At 36.9% G+C, this 17,122-nt stretch overlaps 1 protein-coding gene across 4 annotated transcripts in view; it reads right to left on the bottom strand.

Moving 5' to 3' along the window:
• Window positions 1–17,122, bottom strand: part of SLC38A6 (solute carrier family 38 member 6) — a 58,577-nt gene that overhangs the window by 16,662 nt on the left and 24,793 nt on the right. For all 4 annotated transcript variants that reach the window (XM_075926361.1, XM_075926359.1, XM_075926360.1 and 1 more), the window contains exons 6-8: window positions 6,173–6,251; window positions 939–1,021; window positions 409–467 (exon numbers count right to left, since the gene is read on the bottom strand). In XM_075926361.1, coding sequence (XP_075782476.1) covers window positions 409–467; window positions 939–1,021; window positions 6,173–6,251 — 221 coding nt within the window. The remainder of the gene's footprint in view (window positions 1–408; window positions 468–938; window positions 1,022–6,172; window positions 6,252–17,122) is intronic.

Below are 17,122 nucleotides of genomic sequence, written 5' to 3'. Positions count from 1 at the left end.
ATTCTACATGTAAATTTAATTTATACTTGTAATATGACATTTTCTTCCTGTGCTAGTTACAGTAATAGTTAGAAGCTAAGAAAATAGAATTCCATTCCACAAGTAGGAAAATGAGGTATACATGCCAGCTTTCACTGCAGTGTCAGCAAAACAAAAATATTGTTACCATTTACCAGACCAAAACAATTATTTTAAACCTTTTCACATGTTTTAAAGTTCATACATATTTTCATACCTCTTCAGCCAAACAAACTTATCCTGTCCAAAAAAGTGCATGCCAGGACACAGAGAAAACTCTTAATTTTACAGAAAACTTTAAAAAAAGAAAAAAAAAAGATTTATAAAACATTTAAACAAACAATAAGAAAAATGTTATCTAGATAAGCTGTGCACTGATTTTTAACTTACCACAAGAGCAAAGTACACCATAAAGAAAAATGATAAACTACTTGTATAGCCAAGAAAGCCTGTAAAATAATAGTAAAAATAAAAGGCAATTTATAAGAAAATTGATCCTAATGTACAGCTAAAGCTTTACATTTTAGGCATGTTTTCTATTATAGTGCTTGGTATCTGGGGCTTAAGACTCAGAATAACAACATTCCAACTGCCTGTCACAGATCATTTATGTAGTTTTGTAGGGCAGAATTAGAACTGGCTTACCACTAATGGCATGCTGTAAGTAAATGCAGCTCTTTAATGTTCTGCTGTAAAGATTTTATTTTAGTATGGCAGACAAAATACTATTGCAACCCAAGTAATAGGTTAACTAGGCAGGCCTGGAAGGCAGAACATGCTACAATAATTTAAATAGTCCCCACCATCACCAACCCCCTGCCAGTTAAAATAAATAAATAACCCATTAAGGTTTTTTAAGTCCTCAGTTGTAATTGCTTCTAAAATAGCATAATACTATCTTCTTTCCTTAAATTACTTACCAATTTTTGGAAGAAGTGCAAGAGGAAAAACAATGCAGACCGAAGTAATCAGTAACAGCACTCTGCCATCAAGATACCATGACCTATTGGAAAAGTTAATTATAAATTTCACAAAGTTCAAAGGCTCTAAAGCATACATATACTACTTTACTTAACACTGATCTTGGACAAAAATACGACTTCTAATTCAGCATCGGTTGTTCATCATGCTTGCTCTAAGAATTTGTATTTTAAAGATAGACAGAGAGAGACAGAGAAATGGAGTTCTCCAGCAGAATACAGGAATAACCAACTCTGGACAGTTTTCTGTTAGACCAGCGGGTCTCAAACTATTTGGGTTCCAGAACCCTATTCATGCCTAAAAATGTATGCGGAGCCCCAGCGGTCCACTGATTGTATGTGTTGTATCTATCAGTGTTTCCAGTTTGTCAGCCTCGCAGAGCCCCTGGAGATGTCTCGCAGAGCAGAGTTTGAGAAACACTGTGTTAGACAAATACTTGCATTTAGATTGGTGGAAGAGGCCTGAGTTAGGTACCTATGAACTGAATATTGAATATCCGTGCAGTATGAAAAAGTCTGAGCTCAAATGAAGTAGTTGATCACACAGCACTGGGATTTCTAGGGATATTATTAAATGTCAATATCTGCACACTCTGCCCACTGCACTTTGATTAACTACTGCTCTCAACCACTCATCCATATGACCAAAACAAAAGTGGCCATCTCAGCTTCCCACTTTGCCTTACCCTGTTACTCCCACATGGCCTTGGCTCATCTCCACTTCCAAGATGCCCAATATGGACAGCTACACTGAAGCATATTTAATTTTTTTTATTTAAAAATTATTATAAGATCCTAACTTTTCTCTTCTGCCCAAGTTTCAGTAAAAGACATGCTGAGGGGTATAGACAGAAGAGAAAACATCTGTATCCATCATATTCAGTTTTCAAATAATGTTTAAGATAAATTGACATTTTCTTGCGTGAAAAGTAGCCAGTCATTCCCTAAGTGCATTGATACAAGAAAAGGAGAAATATGAGTGAAACAGCATCTCCTCAGTAATGTGCATAAATAGCTTTGAACAAATATACAATGCTGTACAGAAATCAAAATTCATCTAAAAAAATTAGAGAGTCCCTTCTCCAAAGAATCTAAAGAACAGAGGGACATACTGCTACTGAAAACAGTAACATGGAGTGCTCCCTGATAACCTGGTAATAAACACATATCCTTGACTGATAAATATCTTGTACATCAGCCTTCAGGTTTATTACCTATAAACACCCTAAGTCTCTGAGAGTTTGTGTAGTCCAGGAGATGATTAGCACCTCATACATAGGCAGTACACTCAAGACATCATTTACAAAACAAAAAAACAAAAAAACCCATAGATAGTACTTTTTCCTGTGAAACTTAGATTATCTTTGAAAAATGTGGATTGTCACTTATGTGGACAAATAGCTACCATTTTTTAAAAAGTGTTATATATAAGGAGGAAAAAACCTAGAGTCCATAAGCGGACATCATTATGGCCAATCGGAAGTCATACCGTACGTGCAAGTCAAATGACCATTTTGCTATGTACTGAAAACTTTTGTAGAAACATTATATTAGACCTTTTTTTAAAGTCTTGTTGCCTAGATGTTCTACAGTTACTTTCTAATGAAACTTTTCTATTTGCAGCCCTTAGAAGTTGTGTCAGTTAATGCCAGCCAGTCTAGACAACAGTAGAACATTAACAGTAATAGCAGCAGCCATATTGGATAAATATAGGGCTCGTTTTCTCACTGTTTACAATTTGCCCCTTGTATTTGCTTTAAAATATTGTATTTACTCAATACCTTAAAGGTCGCTGAAAGTGTGCCCCAATTCACATGCTGTTTTAATTCACAGTTTGTCAATTTGTTTCCCATAACATGGCTGAGAAACTTTAAAAGTAACGGAGGAGGTAAGTAAATGGACCATAAATGATGCACTAAGTGAGGGTAAGCTGAAACACCTCAATTGCAGTACGTGTGTGGCATCTTCACTTTAAAATACATGACAGTCTAGAACAGTCAATAGATTACAGCGCTGATAACCATTAAATTAAGAGAACAAAACGCTTTTGGTTAGCATACATTAATCAATACTATTATGTTTGGAAAATGCATTGATGGAAAAAATAAATAAGATACCATATAAAATATAGCAAATATAAATCACAATAAAGGAAGTTTACCAAAAGATTCATAAACCATTTTAGTTTGAAATATGGAAGTTATTGTTAATAAAAAAAAAATATAACAATGGAACATCAGTTATCAAACAAGAACCCGGTTTTCCCACACAGTACTATAATTTAAAAACATTAGCTCTCAAAATGAAAGTTTTTAGATTTCCTATAAAACTGGTTTGACCTGTAACTTTACTCCTCTATGATAAAAATGTTCCAAGTATGAAATATGGAGTTTAAGTTTTTAGCTGTACTGCAAATGTTTTGGCAAGCAGATGTTCTCCCCCCCCTCCAATATTTTAACTAAAAACAGACATTTATAAATTGATTTAATTTCATTCCCAAATAGAACAGGACAAGACCATCATATGTTCTAAATTAGGCTCTTACTCTCAGTCCATATCAGTTATACAACACACAGGCAAGACAACTTAATTGCATCAATCATATCCTCCTGACAGGGTCATTAAATGTTAACTGAGAGCTCACAAATTACAACATTTTGACGCAGTCTGTGTTTTAAAACTACGTTCATGTCATCTTCAAAAAATATATATGGAGTTCTTGTTATTCAGACTGATTGAACCATTTCCATTTACAATTAACAAGTGTGTATACTGTATTTTTTCTTTTAAATACATAAAATAGGCATTAAGACACATTGCAAACTGTGGTCCTAAGCCTGGAAACACTTACACATGTGTTTAACTTTATCTACAGAAAATGTTACATGCATGCATATATCCTAAATACATTGCACATAGAACTTAGGCATGCAAATAAAACAACTTTTTCACAGACAATATGTGAATTTGATAAACTAATTGAAGTTTAAGATAAACCATGCACCATAATGAAAGCATATCAGATCCCATATTGACCTAACAGAAATAAAACTGTCACGTAACCACATCTGGAAACAAATTTCCTACTATAATTAGTTAAATCAGCCATCCAATATTTATGTCCCTTGCATATTTAAGGCTACCTTTAAGTATGATATTCAATTACATATTTTGGGTGCTTAATTATTTCCTACAATTTTATAAAATTAGCTACCAAAGAGGTAAATACTAAGGCTGCAACAAATGGACAAAAGGAAAAAAATATTAAAGTTTGTGCTCCCTCAGGGCAATTAAGGCTGCTGTATGGGGCTTTAAATAAATTTTAAAAAGCTAAAATATCAAAATACAAAATGAAGTCAACAGACTTCGTACATGCAGAAAAAAGTCACAGTTCTGTGTATACAGTTCGATTATGGCTATAATCAGTCATTTCAAAATATATATTTTTAGATGAAACAAATTATGGGAGTTGGACCATGTCCACAGAAGTCAGTGGAAAAAGACTCCCCATTGACTTCCAATTTAAAGGGATCCGACCAAAGCACCCTTCAAGGTGTTTCAGGTAAGATACATATTCTAGTAGTGCTCATTTTGAACATATGAATTCTTTACTCAACAACCAGCAAAGGTTGGTGGAGTTATCATCAGGCAGAAATGCTGGCACATTAAGAAGTGCACCTCTTTCTTCTAGACTGTAAGGTCTTCTGACAGGGACTGTGTCACGAAGTACGCTTGTAAAGAGCCTAGCGGAATGGGATCCCCATTTCTCATTGGGGCCTCTGGCGTCTACTGTATGCCAATAAACTATGAAAAAGTAATTAAAAGTTGCTATAATCCGTATTACAAATTTTTGTTAGAAAGAGTCAACTCTGCACGAACACAACCATTATTTAAAAGTACAGTAAAATCAACAGAAGTCAGGTTATATAGCTTCACTAAAATAAAGAATTTTTTCTCAACTCTTACCCAATCAACACAATTTGCTTAATGTCACAGTGTTCAGAGAGAGCTTAAAATATCAGGTTGAAGGTGGAAGATGATATTAAAGACAACTATTATATCTACTTTTCAATCTTATGGCAATATTTACCAAATTAAAAAGCACATACAAAACACAATCATTTTACACAGAACTTTAACAGATTAACAACCTCTATTATTTTGAAAAAAAGATCACTACAGACCACTTCTTATCAAACAGAAAAAATTAAAATAAGCAAAAATAACTTTTTTTTAAATTAAGTACCACAACATTTACGTACCATATCTGTACTGCTCACATACACAGTCTTTTTTGGTCAGAGTTTTTTATACTGAGCTTCAGTTCAGGGAAAAATGTTATTCAGATAAAAGACTCCAAAAAACCCAAAGGTTGCAAAGCAATCTAAAGCATATTGTCACAAATAGTGGTAGCATTGCAACAACCCAAAGAAGATACTTATGTAACATTTCTCTTAGCTAGGACAGATAGTTTTCTTGTAATGAATCTGGTTCAGATCTAAAGTGCATTGCTTGCTACATTACAATTATATAGGTATACTTGCGAAGCATAATTTCTTTAAGGAAGCCACGATGAGGAATTATAAACTATGTTGGAAAACTTGGCAGGTTTCTCAAGACAAGTCAAGTTACTGAGCAAGAGACAACAAAAATATTTAAATATGGATGCCTGCTGGGTTCTGTATTGTGGTTTAACAATATGCAAAGTGGTAATACAACAGCAGCTTAAAAGTTTTGGTTTTTTCTGCCGTCTCCTTTCAAGCTCAGTTCTCACGAGATTCTTGCTCTCTATTGTAAAACAGTATTTTGGGGGGGATGGAGTTTTGACTTCAAAGGCTGCAAAAAAACAAAAACAAAAAAAACCCCAACTCCCCCAACACCCCTCAGAAATTACAGGCCTAATTTCCTACTTGGGATTAACGCCACTAAAATCAATGGAATTAAAGCAACGTGAAATTTATGAGAGAAGAGAAGCGGGCTCTGTTTTTGTGTGTGATGAAGAACTCTTAAATATGCTAAAAGACTTCTGTGTTCTAAGAACTCCTGTAAATTACTAATTTTTTTAATGTGTGAAATCAAAGGGAAATGTTGGTATATATACTTTGCAACAGAGCTCAAGGACTTCTACCCAACTTGCTTTTGTCCATTATATGTTTGAAACATTTTTCTCTTACCCGCTGTCATTTCCACTTATGAATCCTGCAATTGCACCAGGCAGTTCAGATTTAACAATTAAAAGATAAGATGACATAGCTGTGAATAGAAGTGGAACAGATTTAGTATTGGAATACTAGCATCTCAAGTAATTACAATTAGCATGGCTTAACCAGAATAGTTGGAATGCAACATCCCATCTAGTTATTAGACTCAGTGGCACCACAGACAAAATTAATGCTTTTTTCATACACTTCCTTAAAAAATATCTGCAAATCCACATGTATTACACCCAAGTTAGCTGGAGCAGCAGTTTTGAAATAAGGAACATTTTATAGGATACTGGAGAAAAACCCATACTCCCCTTCCCCCCCCCCCAACAAAGAGGAATTTCTTGCTAAGCTTTCTTCATTAAACTTGATCTACAACTGGTAGCTGCAGCATGGTCTTTTCTTTTTTAATAAATAAAAAATATCTGTAGGTAACTAAATTATTACAACAAAACATAAGAATTTATATTTTAAAAATATTTAAAACTAGCTTTGATTTTTCTTCCTAAGTCCATCAATTCACATTGCAACAATGTAGGCAAATACAGGATTGATAAATTTTTTACAATATAAAATTACATTTTTTCTAGTAATGAATTATATATTATGATAAATGTGTAATTAACTAGACCTTTAAATTTATGGCCACTAGGAATGTCATGGGAACAGAGACAGAACTTGGTTCCTCCTGCTTAAAAAGGCCAGGACACTTGACAGTCAAAGAAGAATCTCCATTAAATTGTCAGCAGCATAGGAACTATGACACACAATTAAGAACATATGATTCTGTTTAGATGAGGGCAATGAAAAAGACAAACATACAGTTAAACATTACTCTGTAAAAAGCCCTTGGAGGGTAAACAAGAATACTTACAACTTTCTTCACCATTACTCAATATATTATTACCACCTCATCTGCCATCCTCTTCCTTTCAAAGAGGCTAATTCTCATGTTACTATGTCTTTTCTATCTGAAAAGGTTTACAAATAGTTCCAAGACCAACAGAAAATTACTCAGTGATTTGTTCAGTTTTACGGTAGCTTAAAAGACAAACTTAAATCTACCATGAAGTTACCCTTCCACTCTTTTGAACTGAATGGTTTTAAGTATTTGCTGAAAAAGCTATTCATATTTTTTAAAATCTGAAAAAACATTTGCTGTATTTAATAAGATTAAAATTTTACTTAGATATATGCAATTATTTTAGGGGTTTTTAAAAATAACTGAAGACTTAAGATGAAACTAAACTCAGCACATTTATGAAAGCCGATTTTAAGATGACATGCAATAAAAAAAATAAAATAGACTGTTTCAATCTTTAAAAGTTAGTAATCACAGAAGCTGAAGTACTGAAACAGTTAACAGTAAATTCTGAAGAGAAGGAATGTGGTCTCTATAAAAAAAGTGAAATGTATTAATACAAAGTGACATGTACCTACAGCAAGGTTAAATTAAAAACAGTTGCTAGGTCACTAAAATAAGGAAATATTCACTTCTTTGTATTAAAAAGCTCTAGAACTGTTTTGCTCTGTTGACTCTCAGCTGTTGATAAGGTGTGGTGAGAAATTTTATTTCATGTCACCAATTGTATTCTTTTCTTAACGGAATAAGATGGTATGTGCTATACGTATACTTGAACGTAATATTTAAAATATTAGTATTACCATAGGAAGAGGACAAAGAATTGAATTTTCTGATTCTGATCTACAGATACATGCATACATTAAGGCAGATTTTTTAAAACCCCTGAAGTAAAGAAATGGTAAGTTCCTTTATATTACAATTCAGCATTAATTGTCCAATAGTCTCTCTCTCACCTGTATTATGCAATTCATTCATATACACACAGATATGAAGTCTCAGACACTTATCTGCTTCAAAAAGATATTTTAAATTATAATTTCTATTGCAACTTCAGATCTAGAAAGCTTCAGATTAATGTCAAGTTTTGATTTCCTGCTGATACTGATGTCACTCTTTCCATGCATTTCTATTAGCCTCTAGCTAATCATTTGATTGCTTATCCATTGTTGTGTACTTATCGCTTACCCTTGGTTGTGTGCTTAGTTTGTTTTTCAAATTGGTGTATTATTTCATTGAATTACACTCTGAAGAATGGAGCTAATTGTGCAACCAGAAACTTGCATATGCCAAACACTTGTATGCATCATTCTTACTGTCTGTATGCATACACAATCTAATATACTAATAAATAATCTTATAAACTACTTTAGTTCTGTTCCCTAATTTATGTTCTCTTTCCCTTCTTTCTTTCTCTAGGATATGAAGCAAATCAATGCTGAATATATTAAGTATATTTATACCCTGAAGGTTATATAAGATATGAATCTCTTTTGGCAATTCATGAATAAACAGCACTGCACAAGATAGCATGCTTTGTTCATTGTTTAAAGGGTTTAACTCCAGCTTCTTTTTTATTTAAAAAAATACAGTTACATATTTCACAGGAATAACAGCATTTTGTTGAGGTTGGGAAAATCCAAAGATACAAATAAAAAGAAATAAATCTGGTATTTTTATTTAAATTAAACACGAGTTTTTTAAATGAACACACTTAAAATCATGTAAATTAAATACTAAAAAATAATATTAAACAGGACACGTATTCTGCCAATATTTAAAGAAGGTTGAACTACTGAACTGCTAGAAGTTACTGGATAGGCATTTATTCAAGTACAGCCTAAACTAGCTTTTGACAGCAGTAGCTTCTTCATTTTAGTTTATTCAACTAGCTAGGTACCATGGCTAGTTCGTTCAAAGTTAAGAAAACAACTGGAACTTGAGGGGGGAAAAAAAAAGCAGGAAAGCTTGTTTTCCTCTTCAAATCTAGGAATAAAAATTAGATGTCAAGAGGTTGAGATCTTTTACTTCTAAAATCTTGAAGGGCAAAGTGACCAGAATCAATCTGATTCATTAACTACAGACAAAACATAATTAAATGTGTTTTAAATGCAAAACATGTTTTGATAAACTTTTGATACGGAAAAAAGTGTGCGCCCATCACTCAAAGGAGTCCTACATAATACAAAATAAAATGCTGATGTTGTAAATTTAATTGCATTCAAACCATGCTTGACAAATGACAAATAAAAAATGAATCTAGTAAATAAGAAATGCATTATTCACCATATGAAGAAATATAAGTTAAGCTATATAATTGCTTAAATAAATAGGAACAGTGTATCCTGATCAGCAAAACACATAGCAAGTTTAAATTAGTTTTGCAAATCAACATATTTAGAAGTTATCAAATAATCAAAATCAACCTTTAAGAAAATAAAAAGTACAAATGCAAAATACAATTAAGACCAATGATTAAAGTCAGCAAGGAGGAAATTATTTACATCACGATAAAAAATTGTGATTTAAATTGCTTTGATTTAACACATTTTGCTTTAATACATTAAACAATATAGGAAAAAAATAATAATGGATCCTGGGAAAAATACAAAATAAAGTTACTTTAAAAAAAATGTGAAACTAAAATGCAAAAGCTTCTCACTGAGAAGGGATGTAGAATTAAATTAAAACCTAACCTTATTTTCCAGTAAGTGCAAAAGTAAACTACAACACCCACTAGTTCTCTCCTACTTTTATTAGTGAAGAAAAGAAGAGATTCAAACCAGGTATCTTTGGCTACCAACTAATTATTTTTATGTGATTTCACTAATGGCAGATGCAACCATAAAAAACTTAGCTTATACTGTAAAACTTAAATGCTACCCTACCCTGGAGGGAAATTAGTATATAAAGTCATTTCTCCTGAGGGGCACGGATGAGCTAGTCATGAAACTGAGCTATTCTATGGCACATATAAAACTTAGGATTTAATATTTTGTGTTATGTGGGTGAGTATTAAAACACTACATTGAAAACAGACACTTGAGGAGGGTCTAAATAATTATCTATTACATACCAAAAAAATAAAAACAAATAAAAGAACATAAAGGTTGCAAATCAAGCACTCAAAAAATTAGTAAGTGCCAGAAAAGTAGTTCCCTATGCAAACTGAGTTCAGCCTCTTACATATATGAATTACTAGAAGCTTTACCCGGCACTGTCCAGGTCCTTCAGGGCAGGGGGCTGGAGGCAGGGGTGAGTGCAGGAGTCAGGGGGCTCAGGGCAGGGGGTTCCCATCCAGTGGGACTTGCTCTCCCCAGACCTCCTCAGCCACAAGGGGCCTTCTGTGTCCCTGGCCTCGATGCTGCAGCCAACGGCTGGGCATTGGGGAGGTTTGGGGCGAGGGGGCTACTTTGGCAGGCAAGATGGCAGAGCCCAAGTCCTGATGGTCATTCTCTTGGTGGTGCGGCTGCCCCCAGGACTCTCTGCACAGTATAGATCTCCCTGGCAGGCTCGCTGCACCCAGTGGCCACTCTCAGTAATGCATCCTTCCTCTCTTGTTATGGAAAACAATCCCATGTGTAGCACTTCCCATTTTCTGGGCACAACCAAAGCCTGACCTGGATTTAAGTTAGGATCAGAGAAAGAGGCACACCAAATTTGCCTCTTATAGTTTAGGAGGACTTCTTGAACAAACCGACTCACAGATGGACAGACAGAAATGCATTTCTAAAAATACATGAGATGACATTCTGGGCCAGAATCATATAGGCAGTATGAGGCAGAGCCAATGAGTCTTCAACTTTTCCCAATCTCGTGCCTTAAATACAAAAGAATGTCTGTTCTCCCTTTGCTTACCCTCTGCTTCATTCACTGTCCATCATGTGCACAGAATGATGCAAGGGTCTGGTGGAACATGTGATGATGGAACAAGAGACTAACATACTGTGAATGTACAAAGAGGCTGAACTACCCTTGCAGAGGCAACCTGAATTAGGGCATTTCCTAAAGCTTTATTTTGCAGCCTTACTGTTCCTTTAATTTCACTTTTTGTACATAATTACTAAGGAATTGGTTGATCAAGAATAACTAGCCAGAACTGAGCTTTATAACAATTGGACTTATGGGAATTTTGTAATGCAATATTTTGTCAAGGAGAAAAATAATAATTCTTACCACCTTATCAGCCAATAGCTGTCCTCAGAGCAACAAGTGACAATACTTATCAACATGCAGAACTTTTTAGCACATGGTGAAATGCTGGCTAGTTTGCAGGATCTCATCTATAGCCTTAGGCTACTTTGCCCCCAAAGTTCTTCACTATGTAGCTGGGGGCATCACGACAGGTTAATACTAAATATATTAAATGAAAGAATTAGTCAGCATTTATGTACTGTGCACTTACATTGTTTGGCACTCACCATATGAACCCAAATTTATCTGGGAGAGAGAGAAATTGAGAAAAAAGTCCCAAACACTGCACTATAGGTTGGACCTCCTTGGTCTGGCACCCTCAGGACCTGAGCTGTCTTGAAGCAAGGACTTTGCCGGACATGGGGAGGTCAGTGCCACTAAAGCTGGCCTGGCATGGGCTTCCCACCCTATGCCCGTATGCTGCCCCAAAGTATCCTGGAGTTCCTGGCTGCGACAGCCTGGCTGCTGCTGGCCATGGTGCCACACGGTGTTCCCCAGGGTTCCCGGGCTGGGGCCATCAGCCACCACCAGCCCCACTGCCTCCTGGAGCTCCACAGCCAGGACCACCCAGTCACCTCACCCTGCTGCTAGGGCTGGCCCCACTACCACTGGGAACTCCCTGGAGGTTCTGTAGCTGGGGCAGCTCTCCTCTGCCAGCCCCGCTTCAGCTGGGGGTTCTGTGGCTGGGGCTGCCCAATCTGGCCCCGCTGCCATCAGGGGTACCCCGAGGTGCCCATTTGGGACTGCTCAGTTGCCACCAGCCCTGCTGCAGCAGGGGGTGGGAGAGTCCTTGCCAGGCCTCCTGCCACCGGAAGCCCCTGGCCCAGCTGGCGCCAGGGGTTTCTCAGCTGGGGGAAGAGGAAGAACAGCTCTCACGGCCGTCGCCTGGTCCAGCCGCTGCTAGCCCAGGCAGGGCTCCTGCAGGACCATGGATGTTGACGGACCAGAGAATCCTGGATTTGGGAGGTTCAACCTGGGATGTTCTTCTCAGGTAGCCTAACCTCGAGCCACCTCACTGGCTTTGCTTTTTGGTTACCAAAATGCTCTATTCAGTTTCTTATCATCCTACCCACAAACAAGGGATTTGCTGCCAAAGTCTAAACTAGTGACTTGGAACTGCGAGGATGTGCACTTATACCCAAAAGGAACTGTGTCTGGTTCCTTCTGGCCCAGGCACCCCCCGACCTGCACATCCTCCCAGTTCCTTCCTTATACAGGTGGTCCCCGAGTTACGAACGCATGACTTATGACCGTTGGTCCTTATGACCAACCTGCCATTAAACGCATTACAGCCGGTCCCCGCGTGATGAACGCAATCCGCGCTTATGAACAGCGTGGTCACATTTAAATGAAAGGGGTCCGACTTACGAACAGATCGAGTTACGACCAAGTGTTTGGAACGTAACTCGTTCGTAAGTCGGGGACTATCTGTACTTGGATTGGTGATGCACCCTTTCCAAGCATGGAAAGAATGAACCTTATTCTCTTTGGCTTCTTGTTCTCATACAATCAATCAGTTTATGCTCCAATAAATCTGTAAGTGTATAAGGTGCCACAGGACTCCTTGTCGCTTTTGCAATTATTACTCCCTCCTGTATCCCAAACCCCTCATCCCCAGCCTGAGCCCTCATACTCCTGCACGCCAACCTTCTGCAACAGCCCTGTGCCTCCTCCCACACTCAGAACCCCTTGGCACCACTCCCTGCCACATGAATTCTGAGAGACATCTTGTTGGTGCACATAACATCACTTCCATGTCACACATCACCTCCACATTGGTGGACATAAGAAAATTTATTCCTGCTCAGGGGGGGGTAGGAAAAATTAGAGGAAACACATGACTCCATTTTAGTGGGGTTACCGGTGCTTGTGTTCGCTTGGTTGGGGCCATCGGCCAAAGCTAGAGCACTGCTGCCCAAGGCTGAAGCTGAAAGCCTGGGTGGTGGGGCTCAGGCGCCATCTTAAACCCTGAGTGGCAGGGCTCAGGTTAAAGGCTCCCCACCTAGGGCTGAAAACCTTATGCTTTAGCTGTGCCTCTCTCCCCCCCCCCCCCCCCCCGGTCTGGAGTGGCAAGGCTTGGTCTGCAGCTTCAGCCTCCCCCCGCCCTGGGGTCACAGTGCAAAGAAGTGCGAGAACCCCTGTTCTAAGGCATCCAGCTCATGTATTATCTATGCATAAAAATATACAAAGTCTTGCAGGCTTTGGGAGAAGGCTCCTGCACTCAATATTTATGAAAACAACGTATTTCTTTCAGCAGCATCTACAAATCACGAGTTGAATGGACTGGTTTTAAAACAGTAGTCAAACCCACAGATTTAGCGCTTGTCTGCATGAGGTATGAGTATAATCTGCTGTAAGTTACACCAATAGAACTTTCTGCATTGGTTCTCCCATTCCAGTATGCATACATTTTCCTGGTTTAGTTTATGTCATTTTGGAAGCAATTGAAATAAAGCTGCAAACAGTCACTCCAATTCTAGAATAAGAGTATTACAGTCAGACCAAGCTAATTGGAAACATTTCTTATATGGACAAGCCCTAAATGTATGTAATCAGTGGATAGATTTAAGACTTTTAAGAAAAATAATTCTTAATACTATGTCAAAAATTCCATAACTACAGTTACTACATTATAAAAATACTGTATAATTGGTCTTAATGGCTGTCAATTGTAAATTTAGTATGACAACTGACAAACCTGTCCTTATCCAAAGAAGCCTAATACTGGAAATTTTCAGTTTAAAATAAAGCTAATAAACTCTCAAGTCAAACAAACTGCACTGTGCAATCCAGTTTATTAAAAAAAAACAGGATTAGATTTTCTGCATTTGAGGAGTCCAATAATTTCTTAAAGAATTAACCAATTCAGGTTTTAGCAAAGAGTTGTAACTATGTCTGCCCTTCCCAGGGGGCGGCGGAAGAAGGATAAAGAAGAGGTGTTAATTTATTCCAAATAGGCTGCTAGATTATGTACTCTGAAGGGAGAGAAAAGGATGTATTTGCTGATTTTCTCAATATATTTACCATATTTAAATTCCTCAGTACTAGCATTTTTTAAAAACAAGACAAAATTCTATTTACAATAACATTTTGTAATTAAGTGACTAATGAACTCTGAACAGAATAAAAGATAGCCATTTTTTCTAATATGCAAGTTATCTTGGTGATAGGAAACAATTGAAGTTTGAGTAATTTAATTCTACAGTGTAAAATATGCCACGAGTTTTGGTATAAGCAAGAAAATGCTGTAGTTTTATGTACAAATTTATGCACAAGATTGCACTGTGAACAAAGTCCTCACTGAATCTATAAGTATATTTAAATCAACCTTATACACGTTATAAATGCCTTCTTCCCTAATTTAGGCTCCCGCCAATTCTTCCTCCTCCTTAATTGTAATAAATGCAAAATCATATAAAAACTAAAAAAGGCCCTTTCCTTCAGCATAACCAGCCCAAGACTGCAAATTAGCAACACAAACAAACAATAAATCCCATCTGTGATAGGGATCGGGGATTGCAATTATTCCCCATGAATGAGGAATTCCTTTGTACACTGAATAAAAACTTGTTAGTGCTGTGCTCTGACTGGCCAGCAGGTGGCGTTGAGAGCCCATTGCTCAAGGAACACACTCCACTTCCCCCCCCCCCCCACCCCAAATGTCTCTTATGCAGATTCTTTCCTAGATACAGGTCTTTTTAAACTTAAGAAAACAGACGGCCAAATACAGACTATTTTAATTGCAAAAAATCCCCAAACCAAAATAAAACAGAATTCTAATCTTCACTAAAGCATTTAACAATTTAAATTTTCTACAGCTGAGTGTCTTCAAGTGTTATCCATTTTGTTGATCATATTAACAGACCATAAAATGTAACTCGCAAAAAATGTAAATGTTTGCGCTATCTGTAAAAAGTCTGCTCAAAATGTGTGGTACGCAAGCAAAACCACCACTATTACTGGGCTTTCCTTTTCCATTACCCTTTAGCGTTTATCAATATGTCCTTGCTTTTAGTTTAGAATCTTTGAAAAAAATCTTTTTCCAGTCAGAGGAAATAATTGTGCACCTTTTGAGAGCCAGCATGATTGGAAACCATTATAAACAAACTAATCTTCGTTAAACACTAGAATTTGCTACCTCCTTGTAAAGTGAAATTTTGCTTTCATATATATTTGATTTGGGAAACTCAGTTGCACTGAATTGTAATTACTGTTCATTTGGCAACAAACAAAAGCAGACAGGTAACCCACACTGATCTTTTAACAAAAATAATTCTCCTCTGCACATCAGCCTATTGTTGTAGCAAAAAAAAAAAAAATCCCTGTGGAGACCATCTATGTTCATTTGAAGTATTTAATTCCAGCTGCTACTGAATACAGTATTATTCAATTAATGTGCTCAAAATCTGCAATTTGTGCATCAAAACTTCCAGGTCCCATGTGACCAGTCATATCTTCCTCTAGCAATGATTTTCAGCTAATGCCAGTCTTTAGCATGGAGAGATATGGTTATAAAACTCAGTCCACATAATTCCTGCCTATGACCTCAATGCTGATTTTTTGTTAGTGTTGGCAACAGATTGTGAAATACTCTTGTGCAATTCTTTATTATGCGTGTCTCCATTTTCCACAAATCTTGCTAAAATAATTCACCCTCAAACTTCATTCATTATATATGCTGTCATAGCCATACTGATACATATACACACATTTTATTGCAGGAGAGGATTTTAACTGGAAGGTATTTTTTAAACATGAACTCTGAGAGTTTTTCCTTGGGGAAGAATTCTCTCTCACTGTCCCACCCTCTTCCATGGAGTTGCTGCCCACAAACCTGGCAGCTCCTTCAGGATCCAGGGAACCATAGGATGTGGAATCCTGGCTGTAGCCCATTACACCCCACCCACTGTTACACCACCCCACTATTCCATCGGAGCTTCAATAGCAGGGTCTTCCTCAAGATTTGGATACTTCTGAAAAGGGAACTTCGATGCAGCCTTTTAAAACTGATGTTTTAAAATGTCAAATATGATTTTAACCTAAATCAAACACATTTTTCATTTAAAAATTACAATTATAACATTACTATACTCGTCCAAAAATCATTTCAATTGAATTAAAAAAAAATCCAAACTGAAGTTTCAAAGTCATCCCACTGACTCTGAAAAAAATCACTGACTAAACACTTCAAACCAGAATATTCTGAAGACCTAATATGCTGAATATGCTTTTTGACAGTAGTAGATTATTCTGCAGGTGCAGAGATATTTTCTTCATTTCAGTTTATCCCACATCCCACATCCCACTAATTCAGTTCAACAACTAGCCCATTCAAAGTTGAGAAACTAGTTGGTAGTTGAAAAAGCAGGAAAGCTTATTTTCCTCTTCCAATCTAACAGTAAAAACGAAGTGTAATAGGCAATTTAACAGTCCTAAAATCATAAGGGTCATGGTGACCAGAAACAATCAGTTCACTCCATTAACTACAGATACAACTTCATTTGTTTAATAAATCACACATGCAAAACATGTTTTAATTAATTTTTATATGGCCAGCACATGGAATTTTATTTAATGTGTTAATGATTCTGTAGATTTTTACTGAATTTCAATTTTCATCCAAATGCTGCTTGACACCAATCATGAGTAAAAATATTAATCTAGAAAATAAGAAACGTATCTCAATATATATAAAAAAAGTAGAACTGAGGGGCAGGGCCACTGCTCACTACGCTCGCCAACCCCCATCTATGCAGGAAGGGAAGCCCAACTCTCCCACAGCTGCCGGGGAGGCAAGGGCCAGGGGTCACGCCAGACCCAGCATCTCAGCTCCCCCTAACTGTGCTAGCCCTGGCCTCTCACAC

This window comes from Pelodiscus sinensis, chromosome 4 (assembly GCF_049634645.1).
Source record: "Pelodiscus sinensis isolate JC-2024 chromosome 4, ASM4963464v1, whole genome shotgun sequence".
Taxonomy (NCBI): Eukaryota; Metazoa; Chordata; order Testudines; family Trionychidae; genus Pelodiscus; species Pelodiscus sinensis.
The sequence above is the reverse complement of the archived record's forward strand: the minus strand, read 5'-3'. Positions and strand labels throughout refer to the sequence as shown.